At 33.8% G+C, this 22,916-nt stretch overlaps 9 protein-coding genes across 9 annotated transcripts, besides 3 other annotated features; 4 read left to right on the top strand and 5 right to left on the bottom strand.

Moving 5' to 3' along the window:
- Positions 1-3,224: part of a mobile genetic element that runs on past the window's edge.
- A 4,692-nt stretch (positions 3,225-7,916) lies between these two features.
- Positions 7,917-22,916: part of a mobile genetic element that runs on past the window's edge.
- TVAGG3_1026210 (protein of unknown function, DUF4106 family) lies at positions 10,263-10,601 on the top strand (the record flags this gene model as incomplete). The annotated part of the gene is made up of 1 exon (XM_051255009.1): positions 10,263-10,601. One exon carries the CDS (start codon positions 10,263-10,265, stop codon positions 10,599-10,601), a length of 339 nt encoding a protein of 112 aa, XP_051080583.1.
- TVAGG3_1026220 (protein of unknown function, DUF4106 family) lies at positions 10,978-11,514 on the top strand (the record flags this gene model as incomplete). Its single annotated transcript, XM_051255010.1, has 1 exon — positions 10,978-11,514. The coding sequence occupies one exon, from the start codon at positions 10,978-10,980 to the stop codon at positions 11,512-11,514; it is 537 nt and encodes a 178-aa protein (XP_051080584.1).
- On the top strand, positions 13,843-14,262 carry TVAGG3_1026230 (protein of unknown function, DUF4108 family; the record flags this gene model as incomplete). The annotated part of the gene is made up of 1 exon (XM_051255011.1): positions 13,843-14,262. One exon carries the CDS (start codon positions 13,843-13,845, stop codon positions 14,260-14,262), a length of 420 nt encoding a protein of 139 aa, XP_051080585.1.
- TVAGG3_1026240 (uncharacterized protein) lies at positions 14,279-14,731 on the bottom strand (the record flags this gene model as incomplete). The annotated part of the gene is made up of 1 exon (XM_051255012.1): positions 14,279-14,731. One exon carries the CDS (start codon positions 14,729-14,731, stop codon positions 14,279-14,281), a length of 453 nt encoding a protein of 150 aa, XP_051080586.1.
- TVAGG3_1026250 (protein of unknown function, DUF4106 family) lies at positions 15,194-15,643 on the top strand (the record flags this gene model as incomplete). The annotated part of the gene is made up of 1 exon (XM_051255013.1): positions 15,194-15,643. The coding sequence occupies one exon, from the start codon at positions 15,194-15,196 to the stop codon at positions 15,641-15,643; it is 450 nt and encodes a 149-aa protein (XP_051080587.1).
- Positions 16,217-17,074, bottom strand: TVAGG3_1026260 (KilA, N-terminal/APSES-type HTH, DNA-binding family; the record flags this gene model as incomplete). The annotated part of the gene is made up of 1 exon (XM_051255014.1): positions 16,217-17,074. One exon carries the CDS (start codon positions 17,072-17,074, stop codon positions 16,217-16,219), a length of 858 nt encoding a protein of 285 aa, XP_051080588.1.
- On the bottom strand, positions 17,163-17,573 carry TVAGG3_1026270 (organellar and viral DNA polymerase type B; the record flags this gene model as incomplete). Its single annotated transcript, XM_051255015.1, has 1 exon — positions 17,163-17,573. The coding sequence occupies one exon, from the start codon at positions 17,571-17,573 to the stop codon at positions 17,163-17,165; it is 411 nt and encodes a 136-aa protein (XP_051080589.1).
- TVAGG3_1026280 (organellar and viral DNA polymerase type B) lies at positions 19,144-20,040 on the bottom strand (the record flags this gene model as incomplete). Its single annotated transcript, XM_051255016.1, has 1 exon — positions 19,144-20,040. The coding sequence occupies one exon, from the start codon at positions 20,038-20,040 to the stop codon at positions 19,144-19,146; it is 897 nt and encodes a 298-aa protein (XP_051080590.1).
- Positions 20,301-20,963, bottom strand: TVAGG3_1026290 (uncharacterized protein; the record flags this gene model as incomplete). The annotated part of the gene is made up of 1 exon (XM_051255017.1): positions 20,301-20,963. The coding sequence occupies one exon, from the start codon at positions 20,961-20,963 to the stop codon at positions 20,301-20,303; it is 663 nt and encodes a 220-aa protein (XP_051080591.1).
- Positions 22,373-22,916: part of a mobile genetic element that runs on past the window's edge.

Below are 22,916 nucleotides of genomic sequence, written 5' to 3' on the forward strand. Positions count from 1 at the left end.
GTGGTTTTTCATTATCGATTCTATCCAATGTTGGTTTATTTGCATATGTAAACGCTTTACCACACATTTTGCATTTAGATGAAAGGATTAAATCGTGATAGTATTGAAAATCATCCATTGAAACATTATTTTTAGTATCCCTTTCTGCTTTTTCATCTTGTTTCTTATATGATTCAATTTTATATTTCCAATACTTTTTCGTTAATTCAAAACTTGATTCTATCTCTTCCTCAGGATATTTTTCATTAGGATTAAAGTCTTTATATGCTAAAGCGTAACGAATCATTGAAGCATTCGATGATAAAGAAAGATTATGAAGCATGTCAATTTTATAAACAAATGTTTCTTCAATAATTTTATCAATTGGGTCAATCATAATTTCAACATCTTTATTGCAATAATGAATAAAATATTCTAATCTATTCTTAAAATTTTTAGCATCATTGAGATATATTTGATAATCACTATCTGATATAGTTTCTTGAGTTAATGCTGAATAAAATGAATCTTGAGTGAATGGTTCTTTTATATAATTCTTCTTCGTAATTTTCCCACGTGATGAATTGATAAGGGAAAAAGGATTTAACACGTGATTTATTGTTTCCGAAATCTTGAGTGAATTGGTCTAATGTCCCACCCGCTATATAATTTCTGATGTCAATAAATCTCAATTCATATGGAACGTTTGTTTTCTTTACAATGATTTGCTTAAATTGTGAAGATGAACCCAGCATTGATTTTATTTTCCATTTTGCAGTGTTTAAATCACGAAGAATTAAATTTAAATCAAACTTTCCCGAATTAAAACCTATGATATTCACTTTATTGAATTCCTCATCTAGAAGTTCTTTAAATGCTTCCTTCTGTTTTTCATTTAATGTATGAGACAAAGTCCCCGCCGTTTGGTCCGTTTGCGACTTCAATAATTCTTCATATTGTTCTCATATTGTTTCCAATATTGATTTGAGCAACTAGTATGAACATTGTGTTGAAAATAAAACTCAATCCATCAGAAATAAAAGAATCACTCGAAGTTAAGCAAAAATTCCTCGTATATTGTTTTATCATTTAATTTAACCGTTGATGATACCATGAATGGTTTTAAGTAAAGCTTCAAAGTTGCACACTCAGAAAGTTGTAATTCTTCTTTAGTCTCTAATGTTCGAAAGTCAAAAGTAATTAATATAATCTTGTTTGGTTTAAGTATTTCCTGCAAAATTATGTGCTAATAGCCATTTGATATATCTTCCTGTTTTACGTGATATGTTGGAATGCATATGGTTGCGTGTCTTTTGCAAACCTGAACGTCTTGAATTAATCTTACCATTATTTTCTTTACATTTCTCACAATGTTTTTAAAATCGTTCTTTTGGTTTTTCCTTTCTGGTCATCTACGGATAGAAAATAAACTCTCTTCTTTGCAAATAGGGACAAACTTTATATCCGTGTGAAGTGTATCAACGGTCTAGTTAATTCTGTCAGCGCTGAAGTCTCCAACATTGGACTCATGTGTTAATTAAAATATTTATGTTTCAACATTCTGGATCTTATCATTAATTGATCCCACTAATTTTGAGCAAAGTCAATACCTTATTTATGTCCAGTCTTCTGGTTGAGGATCACAATAATAAAATCAAGTATTAACAATTTAACATTCTGGCCTATACCTCTCACTTTTCTGACTGAAAGTCAAACCCTTCATTTGCAATCTATGGCTTATATTAATAGCTTCTACAACAGAGTTTCTAGATATAACACCATCAGGTGCAACATGTTATAAAGCGTTTAAAAACCTCTTACCTTCGCTCTAATTTGATTTATCTATTTTAGCTGTTCGTCCTTTTGTTCATTTATTGTAAGAATTAAAAAATATATAAAAAGATAAAGTTTATTTTTAAAGCCCATAAAATGAATTAAAACACATAATTTTTATCATCTCGCGACGTTGACGAATACATTTTAATTTACTCAGAATGGTACCCTGATACACTATAAATCTATTTCCCCCCGTTCTTATTTACATTTCACAACTTTGAAACAGGTAATATGATGAATAGCTATAAAGATGATAAAGATGTTTTATGGGTTGCTTCCATTTTGCTTCGAATAAATGAATAATATAAATGCTTGTCATAGTTTCATATCTTTTATATTTCTTAATAACGACAATGGGTTAGACTACTTACCACTTCTTCTTCTTCGGTGCTGTTTCTTTACATATGAACAACATTATTTGGTACTTCAAAAATGATAACCATCACACAAAATTTTATAGTTCCAATGGTTTCTTTTGATCATTTCTTATCTAAACAATCAAAAACTTTTATCACGACACCTGTGACATTTTATTTAAATATATAATTTTGGCCTAAAATAATACTCACATGAATCTCTCTTTCTCAATCGTATTTAGTATGCATATGTTCACGTTTTTAAGAAAGGCTTTTTTGAAAATCTACTAGAAGCCGAATAGAGTGCGCAGATCGCAGAAAAGAAAGTTGAAAATACATCGCATGGATAATCTCATTCAAGTCATAAACTGAAGCTCTCATGTGTATTGAATATTCTGTGCCTTTCTTCTATAAGGGTTCCGTCTAATATCAATCTAATAACATTTCGTGTGTATGAATTCTGAAGAAACATAATTTTTATATCTCTTCTTCATGAGACCTTTCTATGAAACATCTCTGATCTGAAGCTGGATATTCATATAACCCTTCTACTTCCATTTTCAATTATATTTTAACTTCTAATAGTCACTGTAATACCTTAATTTTTCATCTATTTACTATCAATCCTTCTATATTTTAATACCAGATTTCTCAACAAGAATTCTCCACTCATACGAGCGATTAGTTAAAATGATATCGTATAGTAACTAATTTTTAACTTCGACAAATCATTCCAGGATATGGAATGTCCAGGACATTACTACCTGACGACCTAGTGTTCTTCTGGACCATAAAGAGAATATTCTCCTGTATTTCTTCAACTTTTTTGGGATATATAGAATATCTCATTATAGCCTTTAGTAATTGGTTCCGTTATATTAAATTCATTCAACAATCTGGAAACTTCTTCACATTCTGGCATATATGTTTGGATAAGAACCGTCTCCAAAATTTTCAAAATATTTTCTAATTCTGAATTTAGTGAACTTTAAAGATTTCAATGAATTAGTTGTTATACTCATTTATATAAAAATAAAAATAAAAAAATAAATTATTTCAAAAATGTAAGACATGAATTTTAAAGTTTATTTTACTGCATTCATGACTCCATGACTTCCAATCAGGATTAAACAATGTTTAATTATTGGCAATTAACTGACATCATCCTATATATCAGCTTCTTTTATAAGTGATAAATATAAATTATTTTAAAATTAATGTTATTTTTAATGTGTTTTTTATTATGTATGCGGCTGAGTGTAACAAATGTCTTTACAATTCATTAAATTTTCAAATCCTTGAATTTTTATTCAAAAACGTAGAATAAAACCGTAAGAACTGAACAAAATCGTTCTATATTTGTATGAATTCTTACGGTTTACAAAAAAAATCCACACCCATCCACATATACTACTTACATACCTGATTTTTATTACTAAGCAAATAGTCTGAATCAAGAACTGTGCATATTTCAAATCATGCATGACAATTATAAAAGGAAGAAAGATATAGCTTAATTTAATTTTCGAAATGATCATCAAATTATGCATGTACGAGAGCTCCAACATATGTGCTGAAGCATTAAATACATTGTTGAAGCAGTTTTCGAAGCAATCCGATGACCATGACATAAAAAAAAGCAGTTTCAGACGCAATCGTTCCTGTCGAATAGATGAAGCCTTTCTTTGAGATATTTAATGTTCCTAGTGATATCAGAAACATAATCGCCTAACAATCATTTGCAAATAGCTTTCAGAAATATAGTTCAGAAAAATAAAAGCTATTTGCCTTATTTATGGGCGAAAACAAGCATGGAAATGTTATTTTGCAGCCTGGAAGCATTGTTCAGCCAACAGCTCAACTTCAAAATAATACTATGCTTATGAATTGCTTAATAGTATTGACCTAAAATTCATATGTTTCAAGCTACTCCATTGTTGCTCCAGCCGCTGAAAGGTTCATAAGCAGTTCTGCGAATATTGATAGTCCATTTCGCATCGGAATAGACATTCTTATACATGATAATTGGCCAGGGAAGTATTGTAAAGAAAGGTGGGGTGGTCACACTTTTATTTACTAGACCTCTTGGATTTAATTATTCAGAAGATATCATCGAAGACTGCAAAAAACTTCCAATGGTTAAAAATCAGAGGAACATGTTTTACTAAGCAGCATTCGTGGGCAGGAATCGATGAAGTACTTGCAAACTGTAGCGCTGAATCATTCGGTTGTCAGAGGCTACATGAAGCTTATGTCAGATTATCCAGTCGAATTTGGCCTCAAAATTTCAAAGTTACCCGCTGTTGTCACTCAAAATGAGATTGTTGACGTATCGGGGGGAAGAACTCTGTCTTATTGCTTTCTTACTGGGATTCTGGTTCTGAAGGTGAATGTGCTAATTTGATAAAGACTGCGACGGCAATTGGGGCTGCTGAATTCGAAGTGGCCTTCGAAGACTTCGAATTACCGAATACTTGGTCTTTTTTGTTGAAAATCAGTGAAAGAATAGATCAGAAAATTGTCTTCGAATTGAAGAAGACTATATTTGATACATGTGATGAATATAGTCTTCTTCAATTTATTGATTCAAAAGATTTATCATGAAATCTTTTGAATCATGGTTAGATTGAGTTTTGTTATTGATTCAAAAGATTTCAAGATAAATGAAGATTTAGAAAAAAAATTGTTTTGTTAACCAAAAAGCAATATAAAGATTTTTAAAATACATTATTTATCAAAAACTATTGTTTTTCAATTAAATATGTATGTTAGAAAGTTCTATGATAAAATTATCTTGAAGCACCATGGTCTCTTAATAATTTGATAATTTCGGGTGCATTTTGTTTAATTGCTAAGCTAAGAGGACATTCATTAATATAAAAAGAATTTCATAAAACGATAGTAGTATATGTGGAAGGGTTGTGTGACTTTTTTTGTAAACGTAAGAATTCATACAATATCGAGCGATTTTATATCATTTTTTTTAACATATGAAGTAAAAAATGTATGATTCTGACGGTTTTTATTCTTACGTTTTTGAATAAATCAAGATTTAAAATGATACAAAATCGTAAGACATTTACACTCAGCCCAAACATAATGAAATAAAAAAAAAGGTAGTGGGGCTTCCAGGGGCTGCGCCCCTTCTAGCCCTGAAGATGTTTAGTATAACTTTGTCCGGACAAGTAAGGGTCTATCGTCGCTACAGGAAAAGTTACGGGCGTTCCAAGGAAGTATACTTTGAGAGACTCTTTAGAAACTTTAGACGTTTTACATAACCATCCATGCTTTTACTTTACATCCGATAAAAGTGGTTTGGAAACCGTTATGAGATGGTTAGAGGACATACATGACTATGAGTTTAGATATGACAAGATAGAATATGAGAGAGGTCCTATAAACCGGAGAAAGTGTCATACAAACATCTGTCAAAAACCGTTTTTTACTTCACTTAAAATGCCACGTAAGCTACGTAAGAATATACGTAAGAGGAAGAGAGCATTGAAACATCCAATAGTAAAAACTGACACCACAACAACAGTTGCAACAACAAATGCTGAATGACCCCACTATGTTGCAACAAATGTCAAGCAATCCTATGCTTTTAAACCGAGTTCTTGGTGCACAGAGTGGAGGTTTAAGAGCGGCACTTTTAGCGAAAATGGCAGGCTATGGTGGAGCTGCAGACGGACAGCCTATAACCCCTCAAAGTCAAATGAATTTGAGTTCACTCAAAAATCAAATAATCAGATGTCAAAAAGTCAAACATAGACATACAGAAGCAAATAAGTGAAAACGAAAAGAAACTAGAATATGACAGACACACAAAGAAACTCAATGAGTTAAACGTAGAGAAAAAGAAGAAAGAAGAACAACTGAAAGAACTAAGTACAGAGGAATATGCGAAAAAAAGTGTCAGAAAAAGCAGCAGAAGTAGCAAAAATGGAACAAGATGTTATAAATTTGAAAAACCATACTACTCAATATAAAGTATGCAGATGAAAGAATAAAACAAAAAGCCCTGAAGACATATATGGATAGCGTGAGTATAAAAATGAAGTTGAAGCAAATGTAAAGGCAGAAAACTTTTACAGTTGCAAAACCAAACCGTACAGTATGAAAACTTAGCACAAGAAAGTAAAAATAACGACGCAGCCATGCAAAAGGCAATGAAAAGCGCAGATATAATAAAAGCTAACAATGACTGGTTAGATGCCCAAGCCAACGCTAAAGCAGCCCAACTTATAGGGTCAATAAGGACAAAAATACAAGCGGATGAAGACAGTTCAAATGAAGCTTTAATGAATGCTGACTTTAAGAACGCCTTCGAGAGCTCTTCATAGTAAGGTGAAACAATTGAACGACTTCTCATCTGGAAAGAAACTGAAGTCTGAAGTTTTCGACAAAGAGTTAAGAGAAGTAGCACAAAATATGACGAAAATAACAGATGCAGCAACGAGACAGGCAGTTCAAAGTGCCTATGACGCCGTTAGAGCAACTGTTGTGGAAAGTCAAGAAAAAGAGTTACAACAGACCAAAACAGACCTAGTAAATGCTTTTCTTAAAAACGAAAAGTCAGGTAGGACATTATGCTGCAGATGGAACATATGTGCCAGCTGGTGGAACTTATATACCACCAAACCCTCCAAGAGAAGCACCTGCACCAGGACTACCTAAAACATTTACATCGTCACATGGACACAGACACAGGCATGCACCAAAACCAGCACAACAACCAACACAACAACCAACACAACAACCAACACAACAACCAACAAACAACCAGCACACAACCAAACACAAACAACCACCTCCACAACCAGCACAGCAACCAACAGTTCAAAACCCTGCACAACAACAACCACAAACAGAGCAAGGACATAAAAGAAGTAGAGAACAAGGAAACCAAGAATTCTTAAAAATGCTTAAAGGAAGACTATGGTTACCCAGATACTCTTGACTTTAGTGACAGATATAAAGAAGCTATTAGAAAGTTCAAGGAAGGAAATACTGACCCGAACCTATTTAGCTTTATGGCTCAGCACCAAATGGGATATAATTTCAAACCTGGAAAATACAAGCTCGCTAAGGGATATGATTTAATAGCATATCATCCAAATGACATGAACGAATTTACTCCGAGATATTTGGTGTCAGATAAATGACAATTCAACTCTCTTCATGAAACGCGTAAAAAATAGAGACGGAACGAAAGAAAAAGGTTATGAATGCGGATGACTTAATAGGGAACTTGTTGAAAACGGTCTCGGAATATATGAAATGCCAGCAGATGAGGTACAAGAAACTCCACAGGAAGAAGTTCAGATACAACCAGACATGGAAGAAATAGTTCAGCAACAACAGCTAGAAGAGCCTGAAGGAAACGAACAAGTCCCTCCTTTGGAAACTAACTTCACAGAACTAGATGAAGATTTGGAACAGCCGAAAAATCTTGACCCTCAACAAGAGTATGAGGTGAATATGGAATCTTTCCAAGAGTCTAAAAAAAATTCGGCTGACATAGTAGAAGAATATCGAAAAATGTTTGCCGACATACAAAAGACTCCAACACCAGATGAAAATATTCAGCATAGAATGGAAGTACTGAAAGAAAATGTACGCAAATACAACAACCCTTTTTACTTACGACCATATAACGTTCAATCTTTGGCTGAACTCGGTGAAAATAAAAGGTTAAATTTCAACAAAACATATAGAAATGAAACATTGTTTAAAGTTCATTCAGAACCTAACCAATATGGAAACAAACCTACTTTTGTTTCTGCAGACTATGGAACTACAATGAGATGGGGTCATAAAGCTAACCCGGATAGGTGGTTCATAAACTTACAACCACAATTCCAAGAAGTTGTAGACGCAATGGAAGTGAATGGTGAACCAGATATAGCTGGTATTTTCAGCGCGGCTTTAATGCCATTGAAAGATATGAAACATGCAGATATTTTGGACCAGTATGAAATGAACATGGCTGATGGAAATATAACACCTGACGTTCTAGAACATTTATCTCAAAGAACTACACAGAACCATAAAGATGGTATATTTGGTGAAGAGTTTAGAAAGAAAGTTAGGGAGAGAGAAGGAAGAGAACCTATTGTACATGACCTTGCAAACGAAAGTTTACAAAATGTCATAAAAACTTACTTTGCAGACAATGAACTGAGAAGGGATGAATATTTAAGAAAACTCAAATGGACAGTACCAAATGAAATGTTAGTATTGAAAAACATGTTCCTTGACAAAATAAAACCAACTACAGAAATAAATGACGCAAGACTGAAACATTGGGTAAAAGCTTTCCCATTCACAAAAGATATTGTTGGTAACATGGAAAGAAAACCAGAATGGCTACAAAAAACATATATTTGGAAACGAGCTTATTCCATATGGACAAGCTCTGTTTGAAGAGCTTGAACCGGAAACTCAGGAAAGAGTCATGCAAACAATACGCGAAGACTCAAATACAAACTATGACAAAATCTTTCTAGGATATAGGTTACCTGAGATGGGCGACCAGAGCCCAAAGGCAAAAAGGACATGGGAAATTTACAACATACTAGGTGAACATGAGGCAAAGATGCAACAACTTGAAGCAGAGGGCAAGTTACCAAGCGACACAAAGAGAAGAAGAAGAGAGTAGAACAAAGTGAAATAGTGAAGAAGTAACTTCATCTAGTGAAAGTAGTGGCAATGAAGGAAAAAGAAGAGTTAAAAACTCAGCCAGGAAGAAAGTAAAGCTTGGTCCACGTGGGTTCTATTATGACACATAAATCCAACTATTCTATATTTTTACCCATATGAAATGTACGCCGCTCAGAATATAACGCCAACAGTTTTGGATGCCATGAATGGAAATGTTTCCGAATGGTATAACGAATGCGACAATGCCATTAGAAGGTCAGAAATAGTTCCTGGAACTTACGAATATACAACTGCTGTTTCTTATGGAAACGTAGGTGAGTTTGGAGAAGGTTCTTCAACAACAGTAGATATTGCTTGCGACAGGTTTCATATTATTTCTATTGACAACTCATTCTTATACGTGGAACAAGACATTGAAATAAAACCTTCTGCCAAGTTGTCTGACAAGAAAGGTTGCAATGGAATTTTCTATGTCGGATACCAATATGCTCCAGAAGTTTTCATGGGATATAAGATATATTCTAACTCTGACTTAGTTCAAACAGTAACATGGGCAAACTATGAATGGTTCGCTTTGAGAAACTCAGTACAACCACAAGCTAGAGAACAAACAGACCAGTATGCAACTATTGAGAAAATAAGAAGACTTGACCCTAACGTTCCAGGAGTTTATGTTAACCTTTCTGGTTCAGATGGAAATGCTGTCACTAAAGTAAAACTGAAACTTAGAGTTCCTTTGTCATCTTTCCTCATCTTCAGGTTTTTAAGATACTTGCCAAACTGGGCAGGAAAAAATTTCTATTGAACTTACTCCAAGCAAAAATAACTTAGTCATTGCACCAACACAAGACCCATTCACTCTTACAGAAGTAGTGGAACAAATAAAACGTCATTCGCCGACTTTTGCAAAGACAAAGTTGACTTAGACTTTGGTTTCTCAAACCTCAACACTGAAGTAAACTATTATTTCAATGCTGCTGGAACTGCTTGGGACCCAGTTAAGTTCACATGCGAAAATTTGAATGCAAGAGAATAGAAAGCAGACTTGCAGTCTATATGTTGGACCCAGATATTTCAAATGCTTTAGCTGCCAAATATATTGCAGTTCCACTTATGTTCCCTATACACCAAATATCTGTCAAAGACTTTGCAGGTGAAGTTGGAAACCAAAGTGCTGACCCAGGTGCAAGAACAGATATTGCTTTAACAACTGCAATGAAACATGCAGATACTATGTTTGTACTGTTCAGACGAACTATAAATGACTATTCTTGTTTCTACAACCCCGGTATTAAATATCATATAAACATAGATGGCAAATATTATCCAAGAGAAGAATATTCTACAGTTGAGGATATGAGGTCATACAACTTGACATTAGATGCTATGAACTTTAACAACAACTTCACAACAACCATTAACCCTGAAATGCAAAGTTCTATTATGCCATATGTGAAAGTATGGACTCATACAGGAGGTCAAAAAACTCAATATACAAATGGAGACCGTTCAAACTTTTGGCTTGGCATTCCATTTGCTGACTCAGAAGACTTTATGGGTGGTATTTCAACTGTTGGTACTGTACAAATACAATATACTGGTGACAGAGACGGTCCAGATGAACTGAGAGCAAAGAAGTTTACAAAACCAATAGCACTTTTCACGGAAGATGCTCTTTTGAAGATTCGTTCGATGAAACCTGCTGGGGCTCCTCAGATTGGCATAACGACAGCTTCCATCGAGCAGATTTTGGCAGCAGGTCAGTAAGTTGTTCTTGAACTGACTTCTCTCCGTCAAATATTGACAGTACGCCAGTTTTGACATAATATTGTATTATAAACTTACCTTTAGAAATATCTGTAAGTTTTGAAGTTATATTTTTGTCTGCTTCAAGAACTTTCACCATTTCAGTTATACCAACTTTCTTTGCTTTATGAAAATATTTTGGTTCAGCAAAGACTGCTATTCTATAACATTTACCATTGTTTGTATAAAGAACTATTCTGTCAATGTATTTGTATTGTTTGTGTGTGTAAACTTTGTTCTGCTTCAATTCGAAGAGATACTCAAATACGTCCATCTTTTTATTCTAAGTAAAATGTCATTTCCGAAAAATAGAAGCGTAAGTGTTTCAAAAGGTTTAATGGCGGTGGCAGATGTGAAGTTAAATTCACCAACTCAAACAAACAGTCAAAGTGTTATTGTCAATGTCAAAGAAAGAGATGTTGAAGTGGGGAAACCATACGAAGACGAAGATGGTATAACAATAGTTCCTGTAAAAGAACAACCAACATATCCTGAAGTTAGCAGAGACTTAAGTTCTGTTGCAGATATTCGAAACGACTACCAACAACTGAAAGACAAACTTCAAACTCAGGAGAAGATTTGTCAAGCTTTAGGTATAATGTTAAACTTGGTCGAACACAACCCTGTAAAAGTGAACTCATATGTCATTGCACCTCATGAAGTTTTGAAAGAACTATTGAAACTTTTGACAGAGGCAGACGATATAAACATCAAAGAAATAGAACCCGACGTTAGTTGCTGTGGTGTTTCATATAATGTCATTGACAAGATATACGTTATGAAAGGAGGTGAAACGTTGAACTTAAAATATAGTTTCCCAGACGTTATAAAAATATTTGACGACCACAACATTTCATTAAAATTTATTTGCTAAGTAAAAATGTCAAAACTTCTTGAAAGATGTTTGAAGAAAAATAATATAGACTTTATTTCATGTAAAGGACTTTACACACTTTTGAACGATATGAAAGACCCTGTTTTGTTTGTTCGTGTAGACAAAGGAAAGTTCTATGTCTTTACAAAATATTTGAACTTCTTAGACAGAGAACTTCAAGAAACGCCATGTGAAAGTTTAGATGAAGTTCTTCTCCACTTTCAGAAAAACTTTTAAATATATATAAATGGCAGAAGATACAATGGTTTATACTATTACGACTAAAAACCCTGAGTCATATAATTCTATAACAACAAACTTACAAAGTCCTCAAGGACGATATTGTAAACTAACTTAAACACAATGACGACTAAAGCTTGTTTTGCTCTTTTGACACCAGAAGATTTTATTGTTGTGAATGGTAAAAAATACTCCTTTGAAGATACTTACTCAGATATACCACCAACAGGTTTTGTTGACTTATTTAATACTTTAAGGACGAGTGTAACATGTGCTGCAACTAGAGCAGGTTTCATTATGTTTGGATGTCCGACTGAGTTTACTATAAACAATATGAGCTATAATACAAAACTTATATCTGGTTTTTACTACCAACAGTTTCCTATAACAGGAAAAGGTGTCATACAAGGTTTGTCTTTCCATTGACTTTAAGTACACCTATTTTATATATTGTTTCAAACTTAGGTTCAAAGTGTTATTCGAATGTCGACAGAAACTACTATGACCAAAAGATACTTATGCGTATAAACAACACATTCTCTGCTGTTTGCCTATTGTTCATTCGAATGCAGAGTTTTCAGCTTAGTAAACTCAAACACTTTAGCAAACATAAACTTAACCTTAGTTGACGCAAACTTTGTTCCTGTAAAACTTTTATGTCCTATGTATTTGTCAATGACGGCAGAAAGTTTCGAATTGGAAGATGCAACTGGTGAAAGTATTGTACTAAAGAACAACTTCAACAACAAATAGCTCAAGAACAACAAATGCAACAAATAGCTCAAGAATAAAAAAAAATATTTTTTTTATTTTTATAAAAATGTACAGAATAGATGTTTCAGATTTTTATGACTTCCAAACGTTCAGAAATATGTGTCCATTTCGAGACTATAACAAAGCAGTCGAGAATTTGAAACGTTTAGTCATTTATGTCGACTCTGCCCCAGAATGTTATGTCATGAAAGAATGGGATGTTGTCTTTAACAAACCAAGAGCAACAATAGTTCAGAACAAGAATGTAGACAGAAACTTAAGAAAATAAAAGTCGTACAAGTTGGCATGAAGATGTTAGATGCTTGGGATATCTTATTGTCAAAGTTAGAAGATTTTTCAGTTCGTGGTATAAAGTTTTATACACCTTCTCCAAACTTCTATTCTATCTTCACTGGATATATAATACGAACAAGTAGAATGGAAAGAAAATATTAAGAAGCTTGGTTAGACCATGTCAAAGAAATTATATGCAATGGAAACGAAAAGGTTATGAGTATATCTTATGTTGGTTTGCAAACATCTTACAACATCCAAGTGCTAAAAATGAAACTGCTCTCATTATAATTGGAAAACAAGGAACAGGTAAGAACACATTCTTTACAGATATCTTATGCAAACTGTTAGAGGTATTCGAACCCTAATATGACAAACTTAGAAAACATCTGCGGTAAATTTAACTCTTCAATAGAGAATATGAAACTTATAGTATGTAACGAACTTCAAAGTATAGATACAACAAAAGTTTTGAACTCAGATGCTTTGAAGAGTCTTATAACAGACAAAGTTGGAGTTGTTGAAAGAAAATATAAAGACCAAAGAGTTTGTGAAAATGTTGCAAACTTCATTATGGTTTCAAACAATGCTGTTCCGATGAAGTTAGAAAGTTCTGACAGAAGATATGTAGTTGTCAGAACGTCAGAAGCTCATATGCAAGATACAGAATATTTTGACGACTTAGCAGAAACTTTGACATCTGACTTTTACAACCACTTGTTCTCATATTTTATGACATTAGATATTTCAAAGTTCAATCCAAGACAAATTCCACATACCGAAGAGAGACAAACATTGTTAGAAGCAAACAAGAGTGTATATGAACTGTTCATAGATGAAACTGACTTTGAGTGTTTAGATGAAAGGTCATTGTACGATTCGTATAAACAATATTGTCAAGAATATGGTTATATGACAGCGTCTAAACGAACATTCTTGGCAAATGTCAAAAGTCTTTTAGACGTACAGAATGGTGTATATACAAAGAAAAATTTTTCTGAGTAAATTTAAAAAAAAATATTTTTTTATCCGATAGAAAAGATGACGAAATTCATCTCAGTAAACAAGTACATGTCAGGACTTAAAGAAGAACTAGACCCATTCACATATTTGAATGTTTACTTCTACCATTTTGAAAAGTCTTCATTCAGCAAAGTTTGGAACATCGAACCAGTTAAGTTTGCTATTGTGACTAAAAATGGTGCGAAATTTGAAGACTTAGACATAGAAGGTTTGTTAACAGTCAAAGAAAGTTTTGACAGAAGGTTCTCAAACCTTAAAGAAGGCAAAGCATACAAACTTGTTATACCTTATGAACCAAAGAAAGCAGACGACTATGAATATTATGAGTCTAAAGTTGTAGAAGTTCAAGGTAAATTGGGTAAAAAGATTTTAGAGTCTAAGCCAGTGTTTGCTCCTAAAGAGGAAGAGAACATTGACATTGACCCAGAAATGTTCTAAAAATAAAATTTTATTTTTACATGTCATATCTCCCCTTCTCTGGAACTGGCTCAGGTTCTTTCTTCTCTTCTTCTACTTTCTTTTCTTTCTTTTCTCTCTTCTTCTTTTCTGGTGGAGTTATGTCAAACTTCTCAGAACCATATTTTTGTAAAAGTTCTTTGTCCTTTAATAGCTCTTCTATTCTGTTTTCTATTTCATCTTCAAGAACAGCGCATGTGTCTTCTTTGCATTCTAAGAAGTTTTGTTGGACTTCATCTCTCCAAGAGGCGTCATCTCTGTCAACAAGTCTGTCATTGACAAATTTTAAGACTTCTCTGCTTAATGTTTTATGGTTCTTGTCATATTCCCAGAAACAGAACTTTAGAACAAATTCACCTTTCTTGTTTACACTATGTAAGATTTTATGGTCGACAGATGTTTTGCTGTCGAAAAGCTTGTCTCGAATATAGATGGCGAAATCGCTAGACATTTTCAAAAAGATAAAAATTTTAATTTTTCTAAAAATATGTTAGAAAAAAAGTTTGCTGACATTGACAAGAAATTTGAGAATGTTTTAAATAAGAACAAGAGGAAGTTAGAAAATGCTCAGATAAAACCCATACATGACAAGTTCTTATTTGCTCAGAATGGTATAACAGGTCTAATTGCACCGCCTGGGTCGGGTAAGACTTTCACTTATCTTAAAATGGCTGCACAACAACAAGAACTAGATGAGAAGAACCCATTCTATGAGTTAGTTGTTATTTGTAGTACTTCTGGTCAATTTGACCAAACCGTAAATTCGTTCAAAGATATTATAAAGAAGTCTAAGTTAGTATGTATAAAAGACTCTGAGTTGTTAGATTGGATAAAGAAGTACCAAAGAAGAGTTTTGAAGTACAATGCTATAAATGAGTATGTCAATTCGAAGTTTAAAGACCCAAATGAGGAAATGCAGAGAATATTAGAGAAGAAACACTTCAGAAACAAACAGAAAGAGATAGAATACATTTCGAAGAAATTGCAATCTTACGATTGGAAGACTTACCCTCACAGATGTCTTCTTATCTTAGATGATTTCGCCTCTCATCCTTTGTTAAAGAACAGAGAACAAGATATGTGTCGAATTCTTAAGAAGCTCAGACACTTCAACATCTCTGTTGTCATTTGTGTACAGACAGCCAAGAGTTTAAGTAAGGATGTAAAGAGAATACTTACTGACATTGTACTTTTCCCCGGATTGTCCGAAGACGATTTCATGGAACTTATGAAAGAGTCCATGGCAGGTAAGTTTGACAGACATGAACTATGGGAGAAGTACAAAGTCATACAAGACCCTCATACTTCTTTCAGAATTCATATCTACGCGAACAAAGTTCAAATTGTAAAAAGTCAAGCGTAAAAAATGTAAGTGTTTAGTCTTAGTCTGTTGTGGTTCTGCAGCTTTCGGTTCTTCTGGCTTTGGAATGGACTCGGTTGGTGGTACGTCGGACATTCGTTTGTGTCCTGTCGGAAGGAAGGACTTTTCCTGTTGGAAGGAAGGACTTTTCCTGTTGGAAGGAAAAATTTTTCCTGTTGGAAGGAAGAGTTCTTCCTGTCGGAAGGAAAATTTTTTCCTGTTGGAAGGAAAATTTTTTCCTGTTGGAAGGAAAATTTTTTCCTGTTGGAAGGAAAATTTTTTCCTGAAGTTCGACCAAAAAGTTCTCAATTTTCGAAAATTTGAATGGTTTACGGACGGACAACTGGAAAAATTTTTCCTGTTGGAAGGAAAATTTTTTCCTGTTGGAAGGAAAATTTTTTCCTGTTGGAAGGAAAATTTTTTCCTGTCGGAAGGAAGAGTTCTTCCTGTCGGAAGGAAATTTTTTTCCTGTCGGAAGGAAGGACTCGGAATGTCAGAAGGATTTGACAAGACAATTTACCATCTAGAGCTACCTGAGCCATCTTTGGTGTCAAGCTTGAAAAATAAATGGTTCATCTACTCTACTTGTTTGAAGTTGTCAAAATACTCTGTTATTTTTTCTTTCAGTAGCGGCAAATCTTCTTTGAATGTAAGTATTGTACAACCTTTCATATCATAGTGTGTTTGAGGTAAAGTATCTTGAACTATTTGTTTCACATCTTCATTTGGTGTCATTGAAATCGGTAAGTTTTCGCGATAGAACCAATTTCTGTTAGATTTGTAAATCTTAGCAAGGTCGTAAAAGCTTTTGTTGTTTCTTCTGACTAAATGCAACATAACCATATCTCTGTCTTCTTCATTTTCCATCTCTTCAGTATAAATCATATACTTATAGTTCTTTTCCTTTCCTTTTGGTACCGAACGTGGTATTCTTTTCTGAATGTTTTTGTCTTTTGCTTCAAGCTTGTTCTCTAGCTCTTCACGTTCTTGTCTATGAATTTCGTCAAGAAGTCTGTAAATATACCAAGCATAACGAGGCGAAGCCCACATTGCAACAGCATTTACAAGAAGTCTATGTACATACCAGCCTCTCAAACCATTTGGCAATTTTTCACGATTTTCATAGAGTTTTGGCGACTGGGGTTTTTCTCCCACTCGCTGTTCTTCACTGTTTTCATGAGTTTTAGGCGACCCCGAAAAAAGTCTGTCTCGCTGTGCTTCATTTAATAGTTCAATAGTGCTTTGGTTCCTAAACCAGTCTTTAGGAAGCTTGGTATCTGGTGCAAAACATGCTGTCAAAATACTTTGCATTTGGTACATATCGTCTTTGACCGAACGAATGAGACGTAACTGTTTGTTATACTGTATGTACTCGTATTCTTCATTTATGGCTTCATGAACGATAGCAGTTGTTGTGTTCTCGGTTGTTGACATATCTGTCTTTACATACAAAATAAAAAAAATATTTTATAAAAAATTAGCGTTATTTTCTTACTTTCACAAAAGACCAAAAATAAACGCTTTACATGTATTTTTCAGCAACTTCGTCAAATAATTTTATAGCTTTACCTATCTCATCTACTTCAAACGTTTCTTTACCTTTCGTGGGAGCACCATACATTTTCTCAAACTTTTCAAGTAGTTCTGTTTCTGCAGCTCTCATATTGTTAACAAACACAACCTTAACTCTATTGACTATACTGTCATATCTTTGAGTTATATTATATGTTCTTCCTATCTTATATCTCTTTGTATTGAAGTCCTTCGGTTTCTGAACGATGTAAAGTAAGCCTTCACTGCAACGTTCCGTATCGAATGAACCATATGTTATGAAGTTATATCCAACAACTGGGTCTAACCATAACAAAACTATTGGTATAAGACTTTTGTCGATGAGATATGCTGCAGTTCCATAGAATCTTACCGATATCATCAGCTCAGGATTTCTTGTCAAAATATTCTGAGTAGAAGCATTTTTAACCCAGTCCTTTGCTTTCTTTCCAAATGGAGATAAAATGTCTGACAAAGAATATTTCTTGTATTTCTTTGAGTATCTTACGTTTAAATCACCAATTCTAACCACTTTGGTGTTATTGTCTATCTTTCTAACTGTTTCAAACTCAGTGTTTGTCATTTTCTGTCTTTACATACAAAATAAAAAATATTTTTTAAAAAAAACTAACGTTATTTTTTTATTTTGTATAAAAGATATGATTTCAGGGATTTTTTTGACGAAGTGCAAAAGTTCTCTTCGTAAAAATATAACAGTTATATAATGAAATTTGGTCATTTTTTTACTGTTTTCATGAGTTTTAGGCGACCCCGGAAAAAGTCGGGGTCGCAATTTTTCACGATTTTCATGAGTTTTAGGCGACTACGGTTTTTTCCCTACTCGCAATTTTTTACGATTTTCATGAGTTTTAGGCGAGTAAGATTTTCTATCTTGTATAAAAGATATGATTTCAGGGATTTTTTTTTACGAAGTGCAAAAGTTCTCTTCGTAAAAATATAACAGTTATATAATGAAATTTGGTCATTTTTTTTACGATTTTCGTACGGAATCTCTACCCTCGGTTTTCCGCGGGTAGCAAACCTATGAGGAAATTCATGAAATTTGGTCATTTTTTCACGATTTTCATACGGAATCTCGACCCTCGGTTTTCCTCGGGTCGCAAACATATGAGGAAATTCATGAAATTTGGTCATTTTTTCACGATTTCAGGGATTTTTTTTACGAAGTGCAAAAGTTCTCTTCGTAAAAATATAACAGTTATATAATGAAATTTGGTCATTTTTTCACGATTTCAGGGATTTTATGCAAGGCCGAGAATTCTCGGTCTAGAGAAATTTCACTGTTTTCGTACGGAATCTCGTTCCTCGTTTTTTCGAGGAACGCAAACATATGAGGAAATTCATGATTTTTGGTCATTTTTTTCAGCAAAAATATATTTTAGGTGGAACCAGGTCCCTCGGTCCCTCGGTCCCTCGGTCAACTAACATCTTTTTGAAAATGGTGACAACATGACATTTTGACAACAACACAGGAAATAAACTTCATCGTATATGTTTTGTCAAGACTTCATCGTCAATGAGCGTAAATCAGACAAAAATATATTTTAGGTGCTACCATGCTACCATGTGCTACCAGGTCAACTAACATCTTTTTGAAAATGGTGACAACATGACATTTTGACAACAGTCCAGGAAATAAACTTCATCGTATATGTTTTGTCATGATTTCATCGTATATGCTTTGTCACCTCTTGAATTTTCATGAGGGTCCCTCGGTCCCTCGGTCCCTCGGTTAAACGAACTTCTTTTGAAAATGGTGACAACATGACATTTTGACAACAGTCCAGGAAATAAACTTCATCGTATATGTTTTGTCAAGACTTCAGGGATTTTTTTGACGAAGTGCAAAAGTTCTCTTCGTCAAAAAAATACAGTTATATAATGAAATTTGGTCATTTTACTCAGCAAAAATATATTTCTACCATAAAGTTTTATAAGCGTTTTACATGGTATATGTTGTGATGGTTCATGACTTTAAACAGTTTTGTAGCTTCTATTTCTTCTTTTAGTATGTCAAAAGTTTTCACAATGCCGAAAGTTTCTTTATATTTCTTCTTGACATCTGAAAGAAGGAAATCGTCAGCTGTTGGATAGTTTTTGTTCAGAAATGTCAACATGTCCATTTTATCTTCTGCTGGTTTCTCTACTTCTTTCTTTAAGTCAGCATAGTCGTTTCGCATACGTTCTATCTCTTTGACGGAGTAGTTATATTTCCTTGTTGCTGCTTTACATTTTGAACATTGTGGGTTCATTTTAGCATTGTACATTGAAATTTGTCCTGCAAGTATGACTAAGGCGTAAATGGTTTTCTTTAACTCAAAGGCTGCTGGTTTTATTTGTCCGTTCCATACTTTACCTCTTCTATCTTTATCTCTTATCTGCCATACACATTTTGCAACTAACGAAACAAAGTTGTCGTAGGTCTTAAACTCCTCCGATTTATATATGTCAATGAAATATACCATATCGCAGTCTTTGTGGTTGCAATGAAATCCAAGAAACTCATAGTTACTCTTACGTATGAACTTCTTTATTTCTACTGAGTCAGTTGGTCTGACTTCAATTTCATCGAATTCTGGAATTGTAAGCTTTTGTTGTTGTATTTCAGGAAGTTTAGGTAGATGGTCAATAATATCCTGCATTTCATAAAGATACTGTTCATTTGTTTCATCTTTTGCAGTGCAATCTAAATCTCCTTGGAGAAGTTCCTGCTTTATCTTCTGGATTTCTGTTTCGAAAGTATATGAAGAAGGAATGAAGCTTTTCATCTCTACTAACATTGAAGTTGGGTTCATGACTAACGAGTTTGGTGCTGTTGTTGCTAACATGTTCTTACAATAAAAATAAAAACTAACTTTATTTTTTATTTCGGGAAAATTCAAGAGTTTTGGTTGAAAAATACGGTGAGCCAAAAGTGGCTCGACCTCAAAACAAGCATTTTGTGAAGAATATACCAACCGCCGGAATTCCGCGGGTTGCTTTTATACAAAATTCAACGGGTGAAAAAACAGTATAAGACTAGTTCTGAGATCTCACCACTTCACCTAAAATATATTTTTGCCGAATTCAATAAAAAGAAATGGTTCATTTACTCACAATATTTTTGTACAAAACGACCCCAAACTTTTAACCTCTCTTCTGCAGCTTCAAATGCTATCTTAGCGAGTTCATATTCTCTAAATTCTCTCTTTAAATCTTCTTGTTCCCATTGGTCTAGTTCGTATGGAGAATCTCTATAACCAGAACATATCTCACGTTCATGTTCTATTTGTTTTTCGCACATTTTTCTAACTTCTTGTTCGAACAAAGGTTTAGCATTCTCTACTGTATCTTCAAGTTCTTCTTCATCTAATTTCTCATGAACTTTCTTGTCTATGGAGTCCATAATTTTTCCAACTGCTATGCAATATTTTGGAGAAGCCCACATTGCTATATAGTTTACAAGTCTTGGGTCTACATACGTTCCTCTAACCTGTTTGATTTCATCCGGAATTCCTGCATGAATTTTGTATAAAAAGCAACCCGCGGAATTCCGCGGGTTGGTATATTCTTCACAAAATGCCTTAAAATACTCTTCCCAGGACTTATTTTCCAACAACCTTCTAAAGTCTTTCCTAAACTGCTGACACATATTTGTTGCATTTATATAACCATCCTTGTCTCTACGTAAGACTTCAATACCGTTGTAAGTGCCTTTTGTGAATGTTTCGCCATTAGATTTGTTCGTGAACGTTTTTGCTTCGACTGTCATTTCAGTTCTTACAATAAAAATAAAAAATATTTTTGGGTGGTACGTCGGACATTCGTTTGTGGCTTAACCGTCGGACATTCGTTTGTGGCTTAACCGTCGGACATTGTCTTGAAACAGTACAAGTCTTGTTCTGAGATCTCACCATCTAACCTAAAATATATTTTTGCCGAAAAAAATGAGTTTTGGTTGAAAAATACGGTGGAGCCAAAAATGGCTCGACCTCAAAACAAGCATTTTGTGAAGAATATACCAACCGCCGGAATTCCGGCGGTTGCTTTTTATACAAAATTCAACGGGTGAAAGAATACGATGAAGTCATGACAAAACATTTACGATGAAATCATGACAAAACATATACGAAGAAGTTTATTTCTTGGACTGTTGTCTAAATGTCATGTTGTCACACTTTTTCAGAGAAGTTCGTTTAACCGAGGGACCGAGGGACCGAGGGACCTGGCTCCACCTAAAATATATTTTTCAATACTTTTTCAGCACTTTTCCGTAGTTGTATATGAAAGACAATTCGAGATAAAAGTCATAGTACAATGGTATAATATGTTGCACACCATTTGTTGTGAACCAAACTTGAAAGTCAGAGAAACTGTTACTAGGTGGTTCGTAGAATTTAGAAGCAAAGTCATAAAAGTCCTTACCGATACATAGAAAACCATTGTTGCTTGAACTGAAACTTGCATGACACATAACATTTTGAGGGTCAAACACGTTTCTATAAACTGTCAAATCTGCTGGTGGAAGTATAAATTTAAATGGACCATCTGGTGGTAATGGTTCGTTCTGGTTTAGTAACCGAAGAAATTGTGCCCAAGAACGTTTGTAGGGTTGTTAGATTCCCGACGATAGGTGTCTTGGAAGATTTGCCTGGTGTCATCATAGTGTCTTTAAATCAAAAATTTTATTTTGGAGTTAGTTTTATTGATTTTTCAATAAAAAACATTTTTAAAACAAGAAAATAAAACGATAAAATATTTATATTTTATATAAGGATCTTATATATTTAAAATAAATATCATTTTATTTTTTTCATTGGTGTCTGTCAAACCATAATACACTATTCAAAAATTCAATGTGTCTTGCGGTTTCAAAAGACACCTTCAAATTGAACGATAGCACAGACACTATTGAATTTTACCCATTGTATTTAGTTTTTACCCTTTTTATTTTTAAGAATTAATGACTGAAACAGCCGTTTTGCTATGACCTCAATCACTTTTATTAAGGGTTTCGTTTTGCGAAAAAAACGTACAATACGCAATTTCGCTAAAAAAACATTTAGCTAGCAATTTCGACCTTTGACTCCACTCAAGACGTCACTTTTTTAATTTTGCGGTATCATATTTTTGGAAAATCTTTATGAATATTATATTAAAAGTCTCTTTAATATCTATATTAAAAAAAAAAAAAAAAAAAAAAAAAAAAAGGTAGTGGGGCTTCCAGGCACTTCGTGCCTTCTAGCCCTGAAGATGTTTAGTATAAATGAAGTCTTAGAGGACAAACATGACTATGAGTTTTGATATGACAAGATAGAATATGAGAGAGGTCCTATAAACCGGAGAAAGTGTTATATAAACATCTGTCATATTACTCAGAATATTATACAGAATTCAATAAAAATAATGTTTAGGGTAGAAGGTTAGATAACCTCTTTTCTAACCTCTTTTCTACCCTCTTGAATTTGTCAAGATTTCTTCGTAAATGTTTTGTCAAGACTTCTTCGTAAATGTTTTGTCAAGACTTCTTCGTAAATGTTTTGTCAAGACTTCTTCGTAAATGTTTTGTCAAGACTTCTTCGTAAATGTTTTGTCAAGACTTCTTCGTAAAATCAGACAAAAATAATGTTTAGGGTAGAAGGTTAGATATAACCTCTTTTCTAACCTCTTTTCTACCCTCTTGAATTTTCATGAAATTTACACCAAAAATATACTACTAGGGTCA

Source organism: Trichomonas vaginalis, chromosome I (genome assembly GCF_026262505.1).
Source record: "Trichomonas vaginalis G3 chromosome I, whole genome shotgun sequence".
Taxonomy (NCBI): Eukaryota; Parabasalia; order Trichomonadida; family Trichomonadidae; genus Trichomonas; species Trichomonas vaginalis.